The 22,386-nt window shown below is 42.3% G+C and overlaps 2 protein-coding genes across 6 annotated transcripts in view; one reads left to right on the top strand and one right to left on the bottom strand.

Moving 5' to 3' along the window:
• smarcd3b (SWI/SNF related BAF chromatin remodeling complex subunit D3b) overlaps nt 1-13,083 on the top strand; it is a 65,208-nt gene extending 52,125 nt beyond the window's left edge. For all 5 annotated transcript variants that reach the window (XM_082546892.1, XM_082546891.1, XM_082546890.1 and 2 more), the window contains 7 exons: nt 4,051-4,152; nt 4,444-4,605; nt 6,119-6,216; nt 6,697-6,832; nt 9,778-9,900; nt 10,327-10,428; nt 10,522-13,083. In XM_082546892.1, coding sequence (XP_082403018.1) covers nt 4,051-4,152; nt 4,444-4,605; nt 6,119-6,216; nt 6,697-6,832; nt 9,778-9,900; nt 10,327-10,428; nt 10,522-10,575 — 777 coding nt within the window. In that variant the 3' untranslated portion in view covers nt 10,576-13,083. The remainder of the gene's footprint in view (nt 1-4,050; nt 4,153-4,443; nt 4,606-6,118; nt 6,217-6,696; nt 6,833-9,777; nt 9,901-10,326; nt 10,429-10,521) is intronic.
• Nucleotides 13,084-15,204: 2,121 nt separating this feature from the next.
• Nucleotides 15,205-22,330, bottom strand: chpf2 (chondroitin polymerizing factor 2). The gene is made up of 4 exons (XM_082546882.1): nt 20,831-22,330; nt 18,755-19,319; nt 18,485-18,667; nt 15,205-16,976 (listed from the first exon to the last, which is right to left on the bottom strand). The coding sequence occupies exons 1-4, from the start codon at nt 21,100-21,102 to the stop codon at nt 15,702-15,704; spliced, it is 2,295 nt and encodes a 764-aa protein (XP_082403008.1). The 5' UTR covers nt 21,103-22,330; the 3' UTR covers nt 15,205-15,701.
• Between the last annotated feature and the right edge of the window lie 56 nt (nt 22,331-22,386).

Here is a 22,386-nt window from a genome sequence, read left to right as displayed (position 1 = left end):
ACCGTGGTGGGTAACACTAGAGGCCACAGTGTGTTGTGTCTCTACAAAACTTGTAGTAATAACTCAACCCTGTATAGTTATTACAAATCAATCAGTCAGTCGGTCAATCGGTGTTGCCCACCTGACAATAACATCAATTTAATGATGAAATGCAAAATTTTACCTTTTTATGATGAGATTTTCCAAGTTAAAGGCCCTCGGAGTTCATTTAAAAGTCAGTGCTTTTAATTAGCTTCATTGCTTTCAGCATATTTGAGCCCTCATAATTTCACGAGTACAGACGATACAAAACAAACACAAAAGACATTTACTCACAGTGTCACTATCCAAAAACAACAAAATCTTACTTTTGTTCACACAATTTGCACAGTTCTCACAATTTTCCTTCTACAACCAACTTTGTGCATCAGTACGGTGGGATACATCATAATTTCAATGCAAAAACTGCACCGATTTAATGTCTATGATGGAGGAGCAGAATCAAGCATTGGTACCCTTGATGTTTGATCTGTTTTCACTGGAGAAAACTTCAAAATTTGCTTTCTGAGCAAAATTTAAAGGGTCATATGATCATGTGGGATAGGTGTCTGATCAATACGAGTGAAATCAAACTAAAGGATAGCAGGCTTTTCTTATAGCCATGATTCCTTGTGTGTCAAAATAATATTCTAATTCACACTCACAGTGAATTCGCTACACAGTGATTTGTAGCTTGGAGGGTTTTTTATTTTATAGGTTAAAGAGCACCTCTAATAAAAACCTAATGATTTTTTGACTTTCTGTAATATAGTTAAGCTGTTAGTGAACCCAGCTCATTTACGTTCAGTAGCTGAAATGAAAACGCACAGAAAAGGATGGTCAGTTTGTACCTATGAGGCAACCAGGAAGTCAAGAAATAGTCCAGTGCACAACCCCTGAAAACCACAGCTCAGAGTTTCTTAGCTGCAGCGCAGTGTGTCGATAAGAAAACAGATTTGTTCAGCGTGCTGTCTGACAAATAAGCGTAAGCTTGGATTATGAACACAAACTTCTTTGGATCCTGTTTTCACGACCGCCTGTAACAATAAATCACTTTTTTTCATGTAAGACTTAATTTTAATTTCCTTATGTGGGAAAAATTCAGGGGTTTTTGTCCCTTAAAATGCAATGAAATGCATTCAAAGGATTCCACTAATTACTCCTTTGAACGTGACGGCATTGGAAAGTCAATAAAATGCAACAAATTAGTTTTTCTTTATTCATTTTTTATTGGTTTTTAAGTTGAAGTTGTCCAAATATGCACGTTCATTAAATTATTCTGGTTTAGTAACAATGCAAATAGATAAATACTCCCTTGTAGCACATTTGTAAATGATGAAACTAGAGCCTGAGGGCACTCTGGTGGGCAAACTATGCAACATCAACACTCAAAACACAGTTGAAGGATGTTTCTCTCGTCTTTTTGGAATTTATGTTATAAATGCTGATACTGATATATCTATCAGCATTTATAACTAATATCGGCCTGCTGATATATCAGTCACAGTGTAGATTCAATTTCCGATGAAACTCCACAAGGACTACAAGAACCCGTTGATTAATAATGATCACACAGTGCTTTTGCTTCGGGCTAAAGATGGAGAAGTTGCCAGCATCATTAAAGCAGCACATTTGATTGGCTGACAGGCCAGGTCACACCCCCAGGCATGTGTGGCTACACTAAGTGGGGGTTTTCTCTTCATAGCCGAGAGGCTTGCTGGACGAGGGTTTACGGTAAAAAGTGAGCAATTGCATCAGACGCTATATTTATAGACAGTGAAGCAAAGATAGCAAACACTGCAAAAATTTGAAATCCAAATTAGAAATGGGCTTGGGTTTTTTGTGGTTGGCATCTTTGACCGACTTTTCATGTGCCGGACCACGTATCATTAGAACGGCTTGTTTTTACCTTTATAAGAGGCTTAATGTGAGAAAAGCATCAGTCTAACTGTTGGCAAGACAGCTAATTCAAAGCTGAGGCAGTTTTCTGAAGTGAACTCTAATGCTGTTTAATCTTCTCAGCCAGTTTGGACAACGTTCACAGCAGAACAAAGGAAGGTCTTTGCTGTCCATTAGTCTTGGAAGCTCCACTGATTTGTGTGAGGCTTTTGTATGCGTAGCAGAAATCATTGAACCTTGGTACAATGGTGGTACAATAAGCCCAGCTGACCTGCTGCTTTTCATATTCCCGTTGGGTGCATTCAAACTAAAACAGAGTGGCAGAGTGGATTGCCCTCTCTCTTCTTCTTTTGTGTAACAGCAGAAAGGAGATGGGTTTTTAAATTTTCCAACACACAAGGTTGTTTAAACATGCGAGAGCCGGAGAAAACAACTGCTTACTTATTAAAAACAACCATTAGCTGCCCTTCACTTTGTGTCCTCACATAACTTAAAAAACGTAAAAAAAAACACTTCAGGACTTTCAAAGTGAAAATTATGACTTCTCAAGGTTCCTCTTTTTAAGAGGGTGTTTTACCCAGGCGCCCAGGTGCTTCTGTTTGAATGACTTTCCATCAAAAGAATTTTGTTTCTACCTTGAGGTACAATAAGCACGTAATGTGTTCTGAATCAGCCAGTGGTTGCAGGAAAACATCACTTTGGATTGCTTGCCAGGGTACTGCAAGACTGAGTGTTAAAGTGTTTTTCTTTTCTGAGTGGTTAAAGTAAAACAGAGATGTAAATACCATCAGAGGTTAGATGCGGAAGAGCTTCTGAAATGCAAAAACGACTTAAAGACAGAATAATATTGGGATAGTTGCATGTGACCAGGTGCTTATGGAATTTTTCTGCTAGTGATAGATGTTACTATGTCTCCAGAGGTTGATAATATTCACCCTTTCTGTCTTGTGCGTGGTTAGTTTGCAGATATTTAAGCTAACCTACTAACCTACTAAGTTAGTGCTTCTGTTAAAAAAACAACAACAACTTGCTGTTAGATGACCTAAACGCTGAAAACATCCTTGTTTTCTGCACATTTGCATTTGGGCCCCAATTGCATGCACCCACACAGGGCCGACAGCAGTTTTGCCCTTGGGGGCCCCGAAATGAGTTTTCTATGGGCAAACCCAGTGTGCACTACCCATAGAAAACTTATATGAGGCCCGTGTATGCTAGCCCATGTTTGACCCACGGCATAGCTTTGCCTTTTTGGACCCCCAAGAGGGAAATCTGTGGCCTGGCCAAAGAAAACCCTCCACTCCACTATCAGCATCGATGAGTTGCAAAAAAAAAAAAAAAATTCACCTTTACCTTGTTGTGAGGGGGAAACTGTCTGTAGAGGCCAAAACGGTAAACATGGAAACGTGTTTATTTCTTCTTTTGTGGCACAAGAAACTTTTGGAGACACCCTCAAGTGGTCACTAGAGGAACTGCAGTTTATGGCTCTTCAGTTTTCAGTTTTCACTACCCCACAAAATCATGCCTGAGGATGTGGCTTACAAGAGCTGTGGCTTAGGTAGAGTATGTCTGCTAATCTGAGGGTTGGTGGTTCGGTCCTCGGCTCCTCTAGTAAAACCATCCGTGGGCAAGATACTGAACCCCAGGTTGCCCCTGACACATTCATCAGTATGTGCGTGTTACAGTAAAAGTGCTTAGGTGTAATTTTCATAACATTTAATTCATTTAAATAGATTTAAAGGTCATCAGGTGATCTCCAGCCTTACTGCAGCACAGCTCGTGTCCTCTCTTAAACCAAAGCCAACGAGAGATTCTTTCCACCGCTTCTCACAGCCATCCTTTAACAATTTTCATGAAATCTGGACCATTAATTGGCATTGCACATGTTAACTTAATTCTTTTTTTTAAACTACATTATTTTCATTTCTTATGCCTACTAAAATCTGCTATTGTTATTTCAACTTCATGATGGCTCTATAGTAGAAGTCGGGGGAATACTTCAGTCGTCTGGTAGTTTGATTTGTTTTGATATACCTTTATTAGTCCCACAAGGGGAAATTTCATAAGGCTGCCGATGATTAATAAACCAGCTGAGTTTGGTTTGGTCAAACTGTGGCCTTCTCTTTGCTCTTTCAGTGGCACCGCACGCCCACCACCCAGGAGACGGACGGCTTCCAGGTGAAGCGGCCAGGAGACGTGAGCGTGCGCTGCACTCTGCTGCTGATGCTGGAATACCAGGTGAGGGCGGCACGCCGTCTCGCTTCGATGCCCATAAATAGTCCGTTACTACGCCGTGACTAATCCGTGCCTTGAAATCAGCTGTTGTAGTGACAACCTGCAGGCCTCACATTGCCGATAAACACCGGCCTGCACAAACATTACAGTCCATGTAAGACGCCATTTAAACCTGACATCTGTTTCCAAGCCGGAGAAATACGATAAGGGTGAATGATGTGATGGAGCTGATGTAAAGCCCCTGATGTGGGCGGCTGTAGAAAGTGCTGTAATGTGATTATGTTGTCTCCGCAGCCTCCCCAGTTTAAGCTGGACCCTCGCCTGGCTCGCCTGCTCGGTATTCACACTCAGACTCGCTCCTGCATCATCCAGGCCCTCTGGCAGTACGTGAAGACCAACAAGCTGCAGGACTCGCATGACAAGGAGTACATCAACTGTGACAAGTATTTCCAACAGGTGTGGACTCCTGCTGTTGCTGAAAATATGATCGCACCAGGGCAAGATGAGCAGTATGTATATAAACTCCACCAAAGCAGGAGTCTTATCTTACAGTTTTGCGGAAAGGGATTTGGATCAGCACCATAATTGAACTGCTTCCTCCTCTGCGTGCGCTCTCATAGTTTCATAAAATCTGGCTCAGTAGCTTCTGGGTAGTCAAACAGCAGCGATCACATACCTCCACCTCAGCTCTCGCTTTGGCAGAGGAACAAATGAGCGCTCCATATTTTTATTCTTAGATACTACGAAAGTAGCTTTTCCATGTGTTCCCCTTTCTCTGACATTATGTTTAGTGTTAGCTTTCATGTCTCTGTCATAGGTAGGGTTATTCTGGTTTGCTTTTAAAGCTAGTTTTCCTCATGTGTCTTATGTTGCTTTTACTTCCTGTTCCTGTTTTACTTCTGGTTTTCCTTTTTTCCCTTTTGTGGGATCATGTGTTTTCCAACCATGCATTCCTGCGCTTTGTTTTATGGTTTGGGCTTTTTTTCCAGTTGTTCTGGACTAACTCTAGACTTTGGATTTGTTGGTTCTTTTAATAAGGCTCATATTTAGTCTGTTCCATGTTAGCTCTATGTCTGTCGGTGGAGTATCACGAGCTATGACATCATACAGAGCCAAGAGTAGAAAAAAGTAGTAGCTTTGTTGCAAAGTGGAAAAATTTAGGAACCACAGCATTAACATCAGCACAAGAACTGTGTGCCGAGCACTTCATGGCATAGGTTTTCCTGCCCTCATCATAATATGTTCTACTTTTTTTTCTGGCAGCCTGATTTCAACTTAGTAACTCAACATTTCAAGTTACTTCCTCAATTTCATGTTATTTTCTTATAGGTTTGTAATAGTAACCCCGAATTTTCCCTTCTGGTTGGCATAAAATTTTCAAAACAAGGTTCCAGACCTCCTGGACACAGCTTTCTGTGTCCGCAACTCCATTGCGGACACAGAAAGCTGGAGACCCAGTAGCCGACTAATAAATCAATTAAGCTCCAGTGAAGGGAAATCTTATTGTTTCACCTCACCTACATATTTTGGACAACTCTGTGCTTCCAGCTTTGTGGGAACAGTTTGAGAAAGGTCCCTGTCTGTTCCAGCATCACTGAGACGGTGCACAAAGTCCGTAAAGGTACGGTTGGATGAGTTTGGTGTAGAAATACTTGACTGGCCTGCACAGAGCCCACCTTTGAGATGAATTAGAATGGAGTCTGGAAGCCAGGCTCTCTGGTCCAACACCACTGTCTGACCTCACAAATGCTCTTCTGGATGAAATTTCCACCGGCTTCCTAAAAGAGTGGACACGTGTACTGACAGATATAGCTGCAAAGGGAGCACCAATTTAGAGCGAGATGTCATAAAAGTTCCTGTATGTGTAATGTGTAGGTGGTCCAACGCTTCGGTCTGTCTCGTGTATGTCAGAAAATAAGGAAGAAGCATAACCGGTTCACTTTAAAAGGAAAGTTATTTTTATTTTTAGATTTTTGACTGCCCTCGGCTGAAGTTCTCTGAGATCCCTCAGCGCCTCACCAACCTCCTCCTGCCCCCTGACCCCATCGTCATCAACCACGTTATCAGGTAGATTTTCCCCCTGTATGAAATATGCATCACAGAAGATAAATAACACAACCAAGTACTAACTGAGAAGCATCTTTACACCAGGCTTTGCATATTTATCCTTGCATTAGTACAGGAAAGATGCTATTTAAAGAGATATTAAATTCAAATAGCTTTATAGTATGAAAATGTGTTTACCTTGAAACCTTCTACTGGCTTTTTCATTATAAATAAATTAAGCACGGCATCATTTACCATTTTTTAAAAAAGAATATTTTAAGGCCAAACAATGTTGAACCATTACTGGGTGAGTTCACACCAGAGTAATGGGATGTGTGATGCAAGCTTATTATGGGAGGTTATTGTTTTCTACACAAAAGAAAAATAAGAAAATAAACTCTTAATTTGGGAAATGTGTTGAACGGACTTGAGGACTCCCAAGTGGATTTATTGAAAGCTTCCTCTTTTTAAAGATGTGTCTCACTTCACATTTTCTTTCAGCGTGGATCCCAACGACCAGAAGAAGACGGCCTGCTACGACATTGACGTGGAGGTGGACGACCCCCTGAAGAGCCAGATGAGCAGCTTCCTCCTCTCCACCGCCAACCAGCAGGAAATTGCCTCACTCGACAACAAGGTGAGATCACCATCGTCGCAGAATACTCTTTCTCTGTATAGCACACGTCTTCTTTCGTGTTACACACTGTGGTTGAAGTTTGGGAATAATTCACTTTTAAGCTAACAAAGAGAACGGTTTTATTGTTGCAGTAGTTTGTTTGCTGTGGACTTCTCACCCAGCTGTGATAAGCGCGAAGGCTGTTATTTATATTTTTCTGACAGATTTTAACTTTATAGCCGACATTGTTGTTGGAGCTGAGCAGGAAGGAAGGGTGGGACAAATAACCAGAAATACACGTGACAGAAAACACACTGAGAACATGTACTGCTGCTCGAGACCCAGTTTTCTTTGTCTTTTACAATATTTTGTCCAGCTTAAAGCCATTTTATATATTACTGTGCAAAAGCCTTGAGTCACCCCTCGTTTCCTTTATTTTGAAAAATGGAAATTTGTGCAGGGATTTATTGAAACGTGCACACACTTTTTTATTCTTACAGCTTCTTCTTTTGTCCTCCACTTGTCCAGTTTCTTAAATTTTCTTTACATTTTCAGCTAATCCTATTTTATGCCTGTCAAGCTGTGGTATCTCTGGCATTTTTGTAGATGCAGCTCAAGAAATGGAAACAAAATATGTCTTTTTATGACAAGCCGCTCATTTAAAATGGACTTTTTGCTCAGTTGTCTGTTATGGGTAGACACAAAATCAGTAAATTTTGGTGCCTTTTTGTGCTTGAATGGTTCATAAGTCGGTGTTAAGTGGCTGAACAAGGGAAAGAAATTCCTATGAAAAAGCTCAGGTACAAGAACTGGACTGAAACTGGGTGAAATGGCAGTAAATGCCTGAAGAAAAACCTTTGAAAGACTTGAAAGCTGGAGAGCTTTTCCTCGAGACTACCTTAAACATTATAAGAAAGTCTGGCTCCTTAGAAGTAAAGTACCAAGAAATTATAGGTGAGTCAAGTCTTTTGCACAGTTGTTGTATCTTAATAATAGCAGAGAACCTATTTCTGAACTTCTGAGAATACTCTTGATACTATATGATGCAAGTCTTGCAAACGGCATTTCCATTAACACAGTTGATTTCTTGTGTTCAAGCTTCCTCCTACAGTCCAAATGCATACTTTAGGTAAAATGATTTTTCTAAACTGGCCGTGTGGATTGGTCACCTGTCCACGGTGTATCTAACTTCCTGCTCAGTGACAGCTGTTACGATACTCTCCCGCTCCTCAGCGACCCTGAAACAGACAAGCTATTAATGAGATGGATGGATGGGTGGATGGATGGATGGATCAATTTCCGTGTTCACCTAATTAAATTCGCCATTTTTCTAATACCAAGTAGAGTGTCAGAAGACATACCAGTGAGAGAATGATCAAATACAGGCCCGAGTCAGCACGAGTCGGTATGTTTTTATGTAAAATAATCAATTAAAGTGACCTGTAAAAGCACTGAAGGATGGATAATCATGAATAATGAGTTAACTCCCTGGTGTCACATGTTTCTGTAGCAGGAAGAAAATATAAATATTTATGACCTTGATATTAAAATTCAACACTTTTATCAACATTTAAAACCTGCTTTGTTTTCAGAGTTATGGTTCTCATTTTACCTTACTTAACATTTTGACCTTTAAAGCGTAAAAATACTCTCACGTTTGTCTGTGATGGCTCGAAAGCTAACCATAACTCCAAATATAGGCAACAATAAATTTGGGGAAATGAATAGAAAAACCATCCCCACTGACACACATTAAAAACTACTCACGTTTCCCCAAAAAGTCCGAAAAGATGGATGAAGCTTCTGGGTGTGAAAAGTGAAGGTGCTTAAATCTTCATTCTTCCTAATGAGCAGCAGGGGGCGACTCCTCTGGCTATTGCAGAGAAGTCAGTGTTATTTCCCACTTGATCTGTGGTCTCAGTAAACACCTTCCACACAAGTTTATGGGCTCAATCGCAGGTTGCAGACCAGATTGAACTTTGTGTGGTTTTATTTTGAAAAACTACGGTCCCCGTTAGAGTGAAACGACGACTAACTTGGGACCCTGTGAGTCCAGAGCGTGCAGTGTTCGGAAAGATGGTTAACGCTAGGAACACTCAACTTGAGACTTAACAAATGAACACTACCTCCATCCTTTATATACAGTGTGTATTTTTTCTTACATCACGAGCCACCTTCATACACCAAAGTACCTTTAAACTCACCAGAAATTTGGTTAAAATAGTGAATTTTAAAAAGATAAGAAAATGTGTAAAATCCTTCGCCTTTATCAGGTGTTTAGATTCCCTCGGTTTTATATTTGATCAATAAAATTCAAGAAAACTTGTAATACAAGAGAATACCTGTCAGCATGTCACGAGTCAGTTGAGGCAGATCAGTGAAAATTTACCCTACTCGCTTTTCCAGGTGGGTTAGACTTCGGGATCTTTATATGCAGAGCCTGCCACGACAGAAACAAATGCTGGGATTTTGTTCCCTCCCGCTCTTTGTCATGGTCAGATTTTTTTTTTTCTCAGGCAAACTTATTTGTTCTCAACTTTCCCCCACATTTTATGGTCCTTCACATTTATTCCCAGGACATTGCTGTCATCTGTGAGTTCTTGCAACGAGGAGATGATAAATCACTGAAAAATTCAAAAATTGCGACAAAAAAAGTAGCCAGAAACGCACAGGAGGAATTGACTGAATAAGCCAATCACAGTAGAGTACGGGCTCTATAACATTTCCAGCCTACGGCGTAGATTTGACACAGAAGTTTAAGTCTGCTGTTAGCCTCTGTGCTGCTGAGGTCGGCAGCTTCGGATCAGAAGTCTCCGTCCTCCTCCCACTGTTAGATAAAGTCAGTTTTCCTGAGATATTTTGCTTTTCCTGCTAGATATTGTATCATTTTCACAGGATAATTGCAGCGTCAAATGAACAAACAGCAACAGCGCTGTGACGTGTGTGATGTGTGTGTTTCCGTTCAGATCCATGAGACCATCGAGTCCATCAATCAGCTGAAGATCCAGAGGGATTTCATGCTGAGTTTCTCCAGAGATCCCAAGGGCTACATCCAGGACTGGCTCAAATCCCAGAGCCGAGACTTTAAGGTTGCACACTTCTTTTCATATCTATCAAGCCTGCATGTTAGCCGACAGACGTCCTGTGGATGTTGAATGAAAGTGGAAAATAAAAAGCAGAAGAATTCATTAATGAAAATTAAAGAAACTAAAGGGGGGCGGGGGGTCATTTAATAGTGATGATTTGTCTTTGGCTGACATTTTAATTGGACTAATGGGTATTCATTTGCTTTATTCAATTAATAACTATAATTACTGTTTAGCAATAAATGCACAAACTAAAAGCCCAAACCCAGCTGGAGTGCCCTCAAGGCTTCAGTTTGGCAGTTTTTGAGATGAACTATCGGGAGAACAAGCGGCTCGATCGCTGCCCGCTGCAGACTTCATAGATTATTTTGTTAATTAATGCTAAAAATAGACCTGCTTGTAACGGCTTCGTCGTCTCTTCGGCCGCAGTTAATGACAGACGTGGTGGGGAACCCTGAAGAGGAGCGGAGGGCGGCGTTCTACCACGAACCCTGGTCCCAAGAGGCCGTCAGCCGCTATTTCTACTGCAAGGTGACTTGCGGACACCTTTACCTGCAAGCTCTGCTTCCATATGTTCGCATGACAGCAGTCAGATTTACCTCCTTCTGCTCTTCCCCGTGACAGATCCAGCAGAGGAGACAGGAGCTGGAACAGGCCTTAGCGGTCCGCAACACCTAAACAAAAGAGGCCCTCCTGGATTCCTGAGTCTGATTTCAGAGAGAGTGTGTGTGTGTGTGTGTGTGTGTGTGTGTGTGTGTGAGGTCATTGCTGATGTCTGGTGATTCCTTAAACCTCTACAGTCTAAAGGAGGCTTCATCTCAGAGGTGACTAATCAATTTCATAGCTGTGTTTTGAAGTGTAATCAGAGGAGGGGTTCACCAGACAGCAGCAGCGTACTGTGGTCCCCCATCTCCTCCACGTCCCGTGTTAGCGCAGGACTGCGAAGGCATCGCGGTTGAAAGCGTGGATTCATCCCCTCGGAGGACGACGCCAGTTTCCGCTCTGTAAATAAACGTCACTAGAAAAGCTCCTTCTCGACCAGCTGCTCGCACGCCACTGTGTTTTCGGATTCTCGTCTCAAGACTGTGCAGTGACAAACGCTCATGACGTAACCCGCTGACACAGTCAGAGCCCCGCGGCTGCTCTGGATGAGTCTTTATTTTGTTTTCGTATTCTTTTTGGAGAGAGTGCTTTTCCTTTGTCCTCGTTAGGGGGAGAGCGTGCTCCAATTGTCGATTAATTACACCAGCAAAGTCGCGACGACAGCGTGACGCACCGGGTGGTTGCACAGGATGCTGCACGTAAACCAGAGGTGTGGATAGAAAAAAAAAGAATAGAAAAAAAAAAGACTTCTTTTTACAGTAAATTAACCAAACTGAAGTATTATGACATTATCAGCTCCATCTGTTTATACTGTAGTAAGAATAAGTGTTTCGATGAAGGGAAAAAAAACAAACAGTATTGATCCTGAACATAATAATCATAGAGAAACAGATACGCCTCTAAATGTTCCGTCACTCACTGCCTCTTTGTCGCGTCGTACTTTTTGCCCGTTAGCGTCCCGAAGGTTTTACCAAAGGTTGCAGCGAGAAGAGAGAGCGATCACTGAAACAGACGTTGGCAAAATCCCAGACCTGGGTTTAACAGAAACGACTGAATAAATCCAAACATGCCAGAGTATTTTAAAAAAAAGTGCTCCCAAAAGCTTTCCTTAACTCTTGAACTCTTGCATCAGTGAACTTTTAAGCTCAGCTCTGTGGATTTTTGTCTATTTCTGCATTTTTTTATGTTACAAACACACGCATTTAAAAAAAAAAGAGAGAAATGAATTTCTTTTCTACAGATGTGAATGTAAATATGTTTTTTTTTTCTTCCCCTTAAGAGGGCCAGCTGTACAGTATACGACAGACTATCTGTGTGTGCGCGTGTGTGTGCGAGCGTGTGTGTGTGTTTGTTTTGGAGGATTTCGGGAGGGGGTGTTGCAGTATGGGAGCTCCATGAGTTTTGAGTTAGTAGGGCAGGAATGTTAGTGTTCTTCTGTGTACTATCTTGGGTTCGGGATGATTTATTTTAGGTCTATCCTGTGTGCATCGTGGGAGCTGGAAGCTGCAACAGAGAGAGAGCCCTCCCTTGCGCTGAGTCTCAGTAGCTGTAACTCGTGATATAATCTGCACCGTTCTCATGTTACACCTGTTTTGTTTTGTTATTGTTTTTTTAAATGACACATGAGTTGTATGTATATGTTGTAATGTCAGGATGGAGGATTTTCTTCTCTGCAGTTTCTAGATTGGGTGGGTTGGGGGGGGGGACTTCTTTGCACTGTGCTGTAACTCTTTGTCGGGACTCTCTTCGTCACGGTTGAGACCCCTTTTATCATCCCAGCGTACTCAAAAAGGCAATTGGACGATTTCACGATGACCTATGCATGCTCCATGGACGTTCACTATCACTATCACACCTTGCGAGACGGTCTGTGTAAATATGAAAAGCTGGCATACCAGTGTGTGTGTGTGTGTGTGAGAGTGTGTGTGACGAGAGCGAGACCCGTCACATTTGTTGAAATGCCTTCTGAAAACCTTTTTTGCCAAAAAAAAAAACTACAAAAAAATCCAACATACCCTACCAGCAACTAACTGTAGGTGTGACTTTTCTGAGCGTGTTTTTGTTACTAGGACTAAATTATAACTGCACTCTTTAGAGGAGAAAAAGTAGTCATAGGTAGTATCTCGGTCCTGTGTCTGACCCAGTGATTTTTTTTTAAAATTTTATTATTATTATGATTTTGTTTTTCTTTGTATGGATGGCCGAGGCCTTCACGTTGCTGTTCACTAGCACCCTCTTGTGGAGGAATCTACAAGCTGCAGCTCCTCGGCTTCAAGCGGCGTCTGATAAAAGTGTTAACAAACTGCTGTGTCTTCTGTCACTAAACCCTGGTGTGCTGTTGACATGTCTGTCTCGATCCGTGCATGTGTTCCCGAAGAGCGGGAGCTGCTCTTTTTCTCTGTTTACACTGTTGTCAGAGGGTCGCCGACAGGAAGGTTATAGTATACATAATGCTGTATATCTGTAAAGAGCAAATCTTGTTTGGTGATTACATACTACAGAAAAAAAAAAGGGAAAACAGCTGTGACACTGCGAGACAGCCTGGATGTAAATAAAGAAGCGCTTGCCAAAGTTTGTAAATGACATGAGATCTAATGTGTCTTTTTTTTAACAACTTCATTCACACTCAGTTGACACTTAACCTAACATGGATGTCTTTGGACTGAAGGAGGAAGACGGAGTACCAGGAGAGCAGGGAAACTCCACACTGAAAGGTGCTGGAAACCTTCCTCAGAGTTTGGTCCATGGTTACATGACAGCATCACACAGGTGCTGCACAGCCATGATCAGAATCTCCTGACCCCACCACATCCTTGATCTGGTGACTAGAGCTCATTTGAGTGCAGTGAAACAAAAGTTACTTAGTGAGATGAGTTTAGCATGTGACTCTGTAAAGCTCTCAGACTTTAGGGTTTTACTTAAACGTTTAATTATAGAAATAGCTTTTTGGAGTTAGAAGAAAAGTCTTCAACTCTGTGGTCCATCTGCAGTTTTTTGGCTCAAAGATAAGTGAAACCGTATCGGTTACACTGCGTAGAAACTCAGACTCATTGGTTTGGAGACAAAGGCTGAGATGTTTTGGGCATGAGGAGAGGGATAGTGGATATATCAGAGAAAGGATGTTGAATATGGAGCTACCAGGTGGGAAGAAAATAGGAAGACCACAGAGAAGGTTCACGGATGTAGTGAAAGGACATGGAGAGAGCTGCGGGCTACAGTGAGATGGAGGCAGAAGATCTGCCGTGGCGACTCCCAGAGGTAAACATCAGGAAGAAGATGATTAGGCAAAGAGTTTGTATAAAAGACAAAACTTGCCTTTTAATCATCTGGACTTTCCTTGAACTTTAATCATTATTATTAACATTTTTAAAAGCTAATGGGTAAATATGAAGCGACGCAAAGCTGCCACAGCCTGGTGAGGAGGGATGTGACTACATGACAAAGATGGGCTGAGAGGCAAAACAAAACATTGCACTGTAGTCATTTTGTTGATGGGTAGAAGACCAAATTTCACCTGAATTCAAAATTTTATTAATTTCCCAGCTTGCAGTTGAAGAAAGTGCCTTCCGCTGGGTTTGTGACTTTTTTTTTCCAATGATCAGGTTTAGCTGCTGAGTTATTTAAATGTAATTTTTGGCCCTTTGAGCAACTCAAGCTGAGTGCCATTAAGTTCTATTATATTCAATAGAAGGCTGACATCTCTACAGGTGATACATCCAAAATGGAAAGAACTCTAAACTACAGGGCAGAGGAGAAAGGCATGGATTATATGTTAGGGTTAAGTGTCCTTTTAATACTGGCTTAGTGAACAGCAGAGTGATTCTGTATTGTGTGAACTCCTTTGCTTTTCACCCCTGCAATCAAACACTAGCTAATGCACACGTGATCACAGGGAATCCAGTCTCCGTGAGCTCTGTCATTGTAAAAGCCTTTTGAATTTTTCAGTTTCTTCAATTAGCTGCAGAATAAAGCGGGGGGAGGAATGCACAGCCCTGCCGTACACTCTGGCTTTGTGCCCTGCCTCATTGGTGGGTTTCGTTTCTTCCATGAGCCAGGCGCTCCTCAGAGGTGGCACACAGGCCTTTTATTGTTCACTGGCCTCACCACGAGGAAGCAGGTGGAGGCGCTTCCAACGGGGAGCTGCAGCAGTGGCTGTAATGCTGACTGCAGCTTTGCTCCCGTCTCAGAAAGAGCTCCTTTAACTCTGCTGCTTCTCTGTTCTCCCGAGCCGACAGGAGAAAGGTGAGTGAAGTAAGCCTTTCAGACCGTTTAACCACCGCCATGTCAAGGTTAACCACCTCAGCCGCTGCAGACCCCGACCCTCCCTCCGGGCACTGAGTTCACCCCCCCCCAAAAAAAAAAAAAAAGACGTGCATGCAGAACGCTTGCCAAAACTCAAGGAGGCCCGGGCAGGGGTGGAGATTCACTGACTTAATGCGACGAGCAGGCAGCTTTGGAACAAACTGTTCACTGCCTCTGGGGCTCTCTGTAACGCAGCTTTTGGGAAAACTGAGAACACTACAAGACGCATTATTGTGAATGTGAACACACCATCTTTACTGACCACAGAATCTTTTCTGGCTTTTCTTCAGCTCTGCCAAGCAGACAACAGATACCTCCAGGAATAACTGTCCAAGCACGCTGCGTTTTGACTAATGAGACTGAGCCTTTTACACTGTGAGCTTGAATGAATGAAGCAACAACTCTGAGCAGAAGTATCACTCTTTAATACCTCTTAAAGAGCACAAAGTTTAAAGAAAAGGCAGCTTGTTTCAGTATTACTTAAAAAATCCTCACAAAAGGAAGACTTATGGCTCAAGTTTTTTCCCCCTCTTATTCATTTCTAACAATAAAGGCTTGTGTTAATTTATTATTGTCTTTAAAAAAAACAAAAGAAAAAAAAAGGGGGGGCTATAAATATTGTTGTTCGACCGGAATACAAGTAACGGCTTCTCAAAGTGACGTTAACATCAGTAATGGTTCAACAGGTCTGGACAAGACAGGTTTAAAGTTACACAGTCATAAGTCAGAGGGTTTATTTGCAGCTGCTGGAGTGTCAAAAACAGTCCTGACTTCTTTCCACCTTGTTCAGGGGTGAGAATTTCAGTGTGTGGATGCAAGAAGTACCACGTTTAAAAAAAGAAAGAAAGAAAGGAAACAAAAATCACATTCAGTGTCCTTCAGTCCAAGCTCTATGTGCTCTATGTGCTGTTGGCCTGCTCTTGCTCAAACAGAGCCATGGCCAGATGCGAGCGTGACCCCAGACCCTCCAGGTTGCTGAGAACACAGCGGTGGTAGATGTCCTCGCTGAAGCGGGGATTGCACGTCCGCCGCACGTATTTCTGAATCAGCGCCGGCTCTACTGCTCTGAACACATGCAGGCCCGAGTAACGGACAAAGATGTCGTACACGTCCATGCTTTCCAGGAGCTCCTCGTTATCCAGGATGTCGGCAGCCATCTTCGTCCGTGCGGTCATGTAGTCGGCGTTGTAAAAGCAGGCCTCGTCGAAGACGTGCCGGTCAAAGTGGCCGTCTCGCAGTGACTCCGAAGCAGCGGAGGAGGAGGCAGCGGAGGGCTGCTGGTCACGGTAGAGGACGGCTGGGTTGTACTCCTGGAAGTGGATGGGGAAGAAGACTTGCCAATTGCTGATGGAATTCATTCTGCAGCGGTTCAGGAAGTCAGCGTTGACCTCTGTCCAAACGCTGGCCAGGAAAAATAGTGTGTCCACCGGGTGCTTCTTGGAGATGATGTCCATTAGCTTGACCTGCGAGGGCACCTCGGTCTTCACACTGATCCAGGGGATCTTCACGTCTCCGTAGCGTTTCTCCACTTCCCCAATCATAGCCTTGACGCCAGCAAACACGTCAGTCTGACTGACTCTCTGCGCATCGAAAGGATCGTAGATGAACAAGAACGTGAGTAAAACATTGTCATGGGTGTCCAGAGTGTTCATCACGTACATGTCCAGGAAGTTCCCAACATAGTCCTGATCCTGGGCGGTGACAGGCAGGATGACCTGCACCCGTGTCGCTTCTGTCACATAAGGCATGGGAATAATCTCAACTGAACTTAGAGGTCGCAGCAGGTTGACTCGTTTGGCAATGACCTGGCTGTGGCCTTTCTGGGTGTAGGCCTCCAGCGCGAGGTCCAGTATATACTCCATACCACGTGTGGGATCAAAGCGACGGTACCCATTAAGTAGACGCCTCTTGCGGAACCGTAGCTGTGGCTGGTAGCGCTCGTTGAGACGCTCGACCGCAATCTCTAGAATTGCATTGACGTCTGCGCGGTTGACACCTCTCAACTCACATTTGGGGGAGCCATCGACGCAGGAGTAAATGTGCTCTTCCGTAAAGTACTCCCAGTTTATGACCTCAAAACGCGTCCTGGGTTTGAAGGGAGGGTTGATTCCTATCGGCCACGTCACTCCAGCCTTGCCCTCTGGTGTCAGGTCACTCAGGTTACTGATCTGCATCTGATGAGTGCACACAAAAATTTGAAATGCATCAGAGGTGTCTAGCAATATGTCACCTACAGCCAAAATGCAGGAGATAAGAGCTTCAAAATTCTCAAAATATAAATGAAACATTCTTCCTTTATTAGCAGAGCATACAGGAAAAGAATTCACAGCAACCCAACTATCACTAAAGATAATCAACATAACTGACAGGTGACACAGATCATGTAAATGTTAATTAAAAGTGTGCTTCATGACATAACCTGATATGTTTAACATCCTCAGTGACAGGCTGTTAAACCCACAGGGGAACGCTGTATTGTTGTGATAAAACCTGCTTCCTATAAAGTTGTTGTCTTGCGTGAGGAATGTAGGGAGTTAGACTGGATCATTTCTCCAGCAAAAGAGAAAACACGAGTTGACAAGATGAGCAACTAACATCTATTTATGTCCTTTGAAAATGCAGCCCCTTTCCCCCGTGGTTCTTTTATATGACCTGCAGAAAAGAAGATGGTAAGAACATGTTGGGCAAAGTATCTAAGATAGGCAGACACTTGTCATCAACATCCATCATGAAATTATTAAATAGCCTTGTCTAAGCCAAGTCTTTTTACGGCCCTTCCCTCACAGTTTTTTCCATCACAGTCGAGCGAAGTTGATTTGGAAAAGGATGTCACAGGTCATTTTTTTGATTATCCATCTGATTAAGGAAGAGAAACAGGGAGGAAATGCCAAATTACACAATAACCGAACTGAAAACAGTTTATGGAGTGATGAATCCAAATTTGACATTTTTGGTTTAAATCATTGTCAATATATACAGACTGCATTTCAGCCAGTGGTGTTGGAGATCTTGTCAAATCATGAACACAAAAAAGTACCATCAGATTTTGATCCACCATACAGTATCATGTGGAAAATATCTAATTGGCAGCAGTTTGGGTTTTTCAGCATGACCATGATTCCAACCACACTGTAATTGAATTAAAAGCATTAAAAGCCATTAGAATTGTACAAACTCTGTTTTTGCCTTATACTATATTTCCATGTATGTTTGCATGCTGCAGTATTTCCCACTTTTGTAGTAAACTGTAAGTAAATGAATGGTGGCTTAAAACGTTTGCACAGTACTGTACTGTATCAAGTGTTCCTTGCGCTTTAACCAGTATACACAAAAATTAGCTATAACAATAAGTTATGTCTAATAAAGTCATGACTTATTTTATAGCTCTGTGGTGCGGTAAGCTATATTTAACCTTAAGTCAAAACAACTCTAATGAACTGTCATTAGCAGCTACTTTAGTTACATAAGGTTTCTCAGGCAGATCATACTCGGCACAACACCACATCCCTTCTCTTGGTTTTCTGGCATATAAATATTGTTTCAGTCAGGAATTACTGACTCAGGTCCTGAAGAGGGTGTGGTGAAATAAGAACAAACTGTATACTAAATTTTGACTAAGAAGTGATGAGTCAGGCAGAAAAAAATGTTTATAGGAGCGAAAAACAAAACCTGTATTACAAACCTGCAGCTGCTGGATCTGCAGGTAAGTCCATTCTAGCTCAATGTGGCTGAAGCGTTTGTGCAGTCGATACATGAGATTTGGGTCAGACACAGGATGCACTGTGAAGGCATTTTTAAACTCTGGGCTATCTTCACGCTCTGGGTCTGCATTTTTCCCAAGCTCAAAATAACGGTAGGTCATCTCCTGCGAAAAACATGCACATATAAATATTAATATAGCGGACAATCCTCCTACTGATTAAGCTACTTATTTCAAAGTCTGTGTTTTTACCTGGTGCACTTCCACACAACTCATACCCAGGTAGTCGATAATACAGCGGCCCAGCCACTCATCAGGCCTCACGCTGAGGATGTCATTGCGGCAGGTGTCGAGATGGGGCTGCAGACGGGCCAGCAGACTGCGGGACAGCAGGTAGCCATAGCCTCCGTGGCAGTAACGTGCCTTCTCCTCACCACCGATGAACTCCTCTGCCCTGCCCATATACAGGTCCTGACCTGCGCTGAGGTGGCCCACCAGCTCCGACAGCCGATCCGCCTGCATGTACGTATCATCCTGGGCTAATAGGAACCAGTCGTATTCCGAGCCGTAGTGCTGGTGGAGGTGGCGTACCGTCTCATACATCAGCCACACCGGGCGATCGTCGCCATGGGCAACCACAGTCATCCCGTGAGGCACCTTGGGGCTGCGCAGGCCTGTGAAGAAGAAGGTCCGGTGGAAGTGGTGGGCAACTGTGCGGTTCACCGCTACGGCCAGCGTGTTGAGGGTGGCCCGAGAAGTGAGCACGCCCACCAGGAGTCGCTCTCTGATGCCCAGTTCAGTGTGGATGTATCGTGTTCTGAAGAAAGAGGGCAAAGAGGGAGCAATTACAGCAAACAGCAAGAACACCGATGCATAAAAAGTATCTTCTCATAAGCGTGAACTTGTTTCCATCACAAGATACTAATGTGATGCAGATACTAAGTGGCTGTGAAATAAAAGATAATTGGATAGAAATGTTTGTGTAGGTGGTGTCTTTTTGGATTTAAAGAAGGAATTTGATACCAAGTTATTTTATCTGAATTGGCACTATATATATATATATATATATATATATATATATATATATATATATATATATATATATATAATTTTTCTGCAGAAAATGTTAATCTATGCTATGGATGTTATCAAATCTCCTTTTTTTTGCGTGTTCTACAGGAGTCCCACACTTCTCCGTACCAAGTCCCCTTTTATTATCACTTTATAGCAATAATCTACCTATTGTATCCCAAAATGTTAATATCCAAATGTATGCAGATGATCCCTGGAAAGCATCCTTGACTCCTTCACTTCTAGGAATGGCTTGGTAAATCATACATTTTATTAAGTAGTAAAAATGAGCATGCATGATGTTTTCAAAAGAACCAGTAAATGAGCTGAAATAACACTATATAAAATATATATTTTTGCAATGATGTCAGTGGTATTTTTAAGCCTTTTATGGGCAGTATTTTCTGTGGGGGCATTTACACACAACTATATCTAGAGAACTACTTAAGCTATGTCAGTTAAGTTTTGAGGTCCTGCTACTTTAAGGAGTTTCAAAAGAGTAGCTAAAGTTCCACATAAAATTCTAAAAGTTTGAATTTGCTTGAAATTCATCATCTCTGTAAAAAGAACAAATTCAATGATAGTAGGATTAAATTTGTACACAAAATCCCATCGATGAGGTGTTCTATTATATCTCCCCCCTCCAAAATTGGCAACCCTGCTAAATAATGACAATAATAATTACAGTGCTTCACAACAGAAAAAAGGAAAAAAGCAAATGAAACATCAAATTGAACGTAAATATCAATAATTAAAGAGGATTGATAGAAATAAAAAGTGTAAGCACAGGAGAGGCCTGCTTTTAAAAATATGTCTGTAAGAAGCATTTGTAAGACCACAGTGAGCTGGCCAATCAGATCTCATCTGGGAGATTATTCCAAGGAATGGTTGTACTGACAGAGAAAACCTGATCATCCTTATGGGATGACTATCAGAGCCAGTAGAAATAAATAAAAAAGATAAGAAATAAAATTGAAAAAAGAAAATGGATGCAATCTTTTGCATCAGTGAGTTTTCTGAAGGAATTTGTGGCATAATCTGTAATCTACAGGCCACTTATTCTCTGTACCCCCCTCAGTGCAATGAGAGCATTGCAGGGGGGAATTAAATGTAAGAATGTAAAATGGGGAATTAACTAAATGCAAATCCACACTGTGTGGAAAAAGTCTCCAGCTTCTTTCAATTAAAAGTCGAGCAATGCTTCCTGTGATCCTTCTTTAAGCACCTGGAAACAGGGACCATACCTCCCGCACTTACCTGAGGACCTTCTTGTGCGGCTTGTTTGGGTCCTTGTGATAGGGCACTATGCGTGGCTGAAAGTCTGCGTCTCCAGCTCCATCTCTTGAATCTCTGTGGCCCTCTCCCCCACCCAAAAACCGCCTGCCATTGCCCAGCTCATCTCCACAGGAGTCCTCCGTGTCTCCTTGGGTCCAGGACACCATCAAAAGGCTCAGACTGCATCCAAGAGACAGCCCCAGGATAAGGGGTAAAGCAGGCCTGAACAGGGCCAAAAATGAGGAGAGACGCATCCCTGGCAGTTATGAGCTACACTTATTGTGGCTGTGCTGGGAAAATTTTTTAAAAAAAATCCCAACAACAAAAAACTAGAGCACTGATAGTGCCAACACTCCTGCCATATGTTAACACGTCTTTGATAAATCTGAACCGAAATGAGTAAAGAAAATGACAGAAAACTGGTTTAAAATTAAAGTCTGTTCCCAGTCCCTTTCAGCGAGGTAGTGAAGTTTCTACTCAGCCTATAACGAATGATTAAATCTAAACGTTACATGTTACAGCACTTTTTAAATGTTTTTTTGTTTGACAAATGCAAGAAATGTCTAATCCAACGTCACAACGGAAGATGACCAAACTGTAAAGCTACCGGAATGAAGCACTTTGTTCATCTGAAAGATGAAATGCATACAGATATTTTCGCATGATTAACAGTCATTGCGAGTCAAAATTTTAAGATAACAAAAAGGGAAGAAAAACTCAGAAATGTCGTTGTCATAAAAATTGTGTAACGTTACTCTGGTGGTTTTTTAACCGTTACCTTAATTAGCTTAACTAGTTTGGGATGGCGTTAGCTAGAAGCCAAAGTCAGCTAACTAATGCAGCTAGACGATGAACTAGTAAAGTTAACCGTTTATCTGGTTACCAGTAATAAAAGACAACCCGAAGCGAGAATACTCGGAAGTATGAACTCCACAGTATCGTTTTCCACCAGAGGAAAGCATTAGGGAGCCGAGCTAGCGAGCTAGCGTCGAGTCCGTTGTTTCCGTACACAAATGACGATCCATCTCCACGAATGCTGACTCGAAGGAGATCCCATGTAACACAGCTCATACCGGGGGGGGAAGCTACGAAGCACAGCCGTGCACATTGTCGCCCATCTCCGTCAGTTTCCTGACTTCCTCAAAAAATCCGAGTGCCACACAGACAGCGCTGAAACAGCGTCCCTCTTCAACCTCATCACCGACCGCCGAGTGCTGCCGCAGCATCACCCCCCGACTGAGCAGCTACCGGCAGATCTCTTCTTAGTGAAAGCAGTACTTAAAAATAAATTCCTCCTAGAAAATCACATTGAACGCACGAATGTGTTAGATACGTATCAACACAACATCTTAGTGATAAGAGGGCAAAAGAAGCCTTACTAGGATGGCAAAACCTCATAAATACAATATCTACCCATTAGTCAGTGCCAGTTTTCAACTCATAAGCCGTCTCTTTAGTTCTACCTAAAAAAAATATATAAATTTGGCTTATTTAGTAGTTAATTTAAGGTTCAGTTGATGGGTAAAGGGACATTTTTA

The sequence above is a fragment of the Aulonocara stuartgranti genome (genome assembly GCF_965226115.1).
Source record: "Aulonocara stuartgranti genome assembly, chromosome: 9".
Taxonomy (NCBI): domain Eukaryota; kingdom Metazoa; phylum Chordata; class Actinopteri; order Cichliformes; family Cichlidae; genus Aulonocara; species Aulonocara stuartgranti.
Note: the sequence above shows the minus strand (reverse complement) of the source record. Positions and strands in the feature narration are given on the sequence as shown.

Coding starts and splice junctions, on each gene's coding strand:
- chpf2 (XM_082546882.1), bottom strand. CDS start 21,102: ATGCGTCTCTCCTCATTTTTGGCCCTGTTCAGGCCTGCTTTACCCCTT. Junction 19,320..20,830: donor CCGCACAAGAAGGTCCTCAG/GTAAGTGCGGGA, acceptor CTCTTTCTTCAG/AACACGATACATCCACACTG. Junction 16,977..18,484: donor TGCAGATCCAGCAGCTGCAG/GTTTGTAATACA, acceptor TGCACTCATCAG/ATGCAGATCAGTAACCTGAG.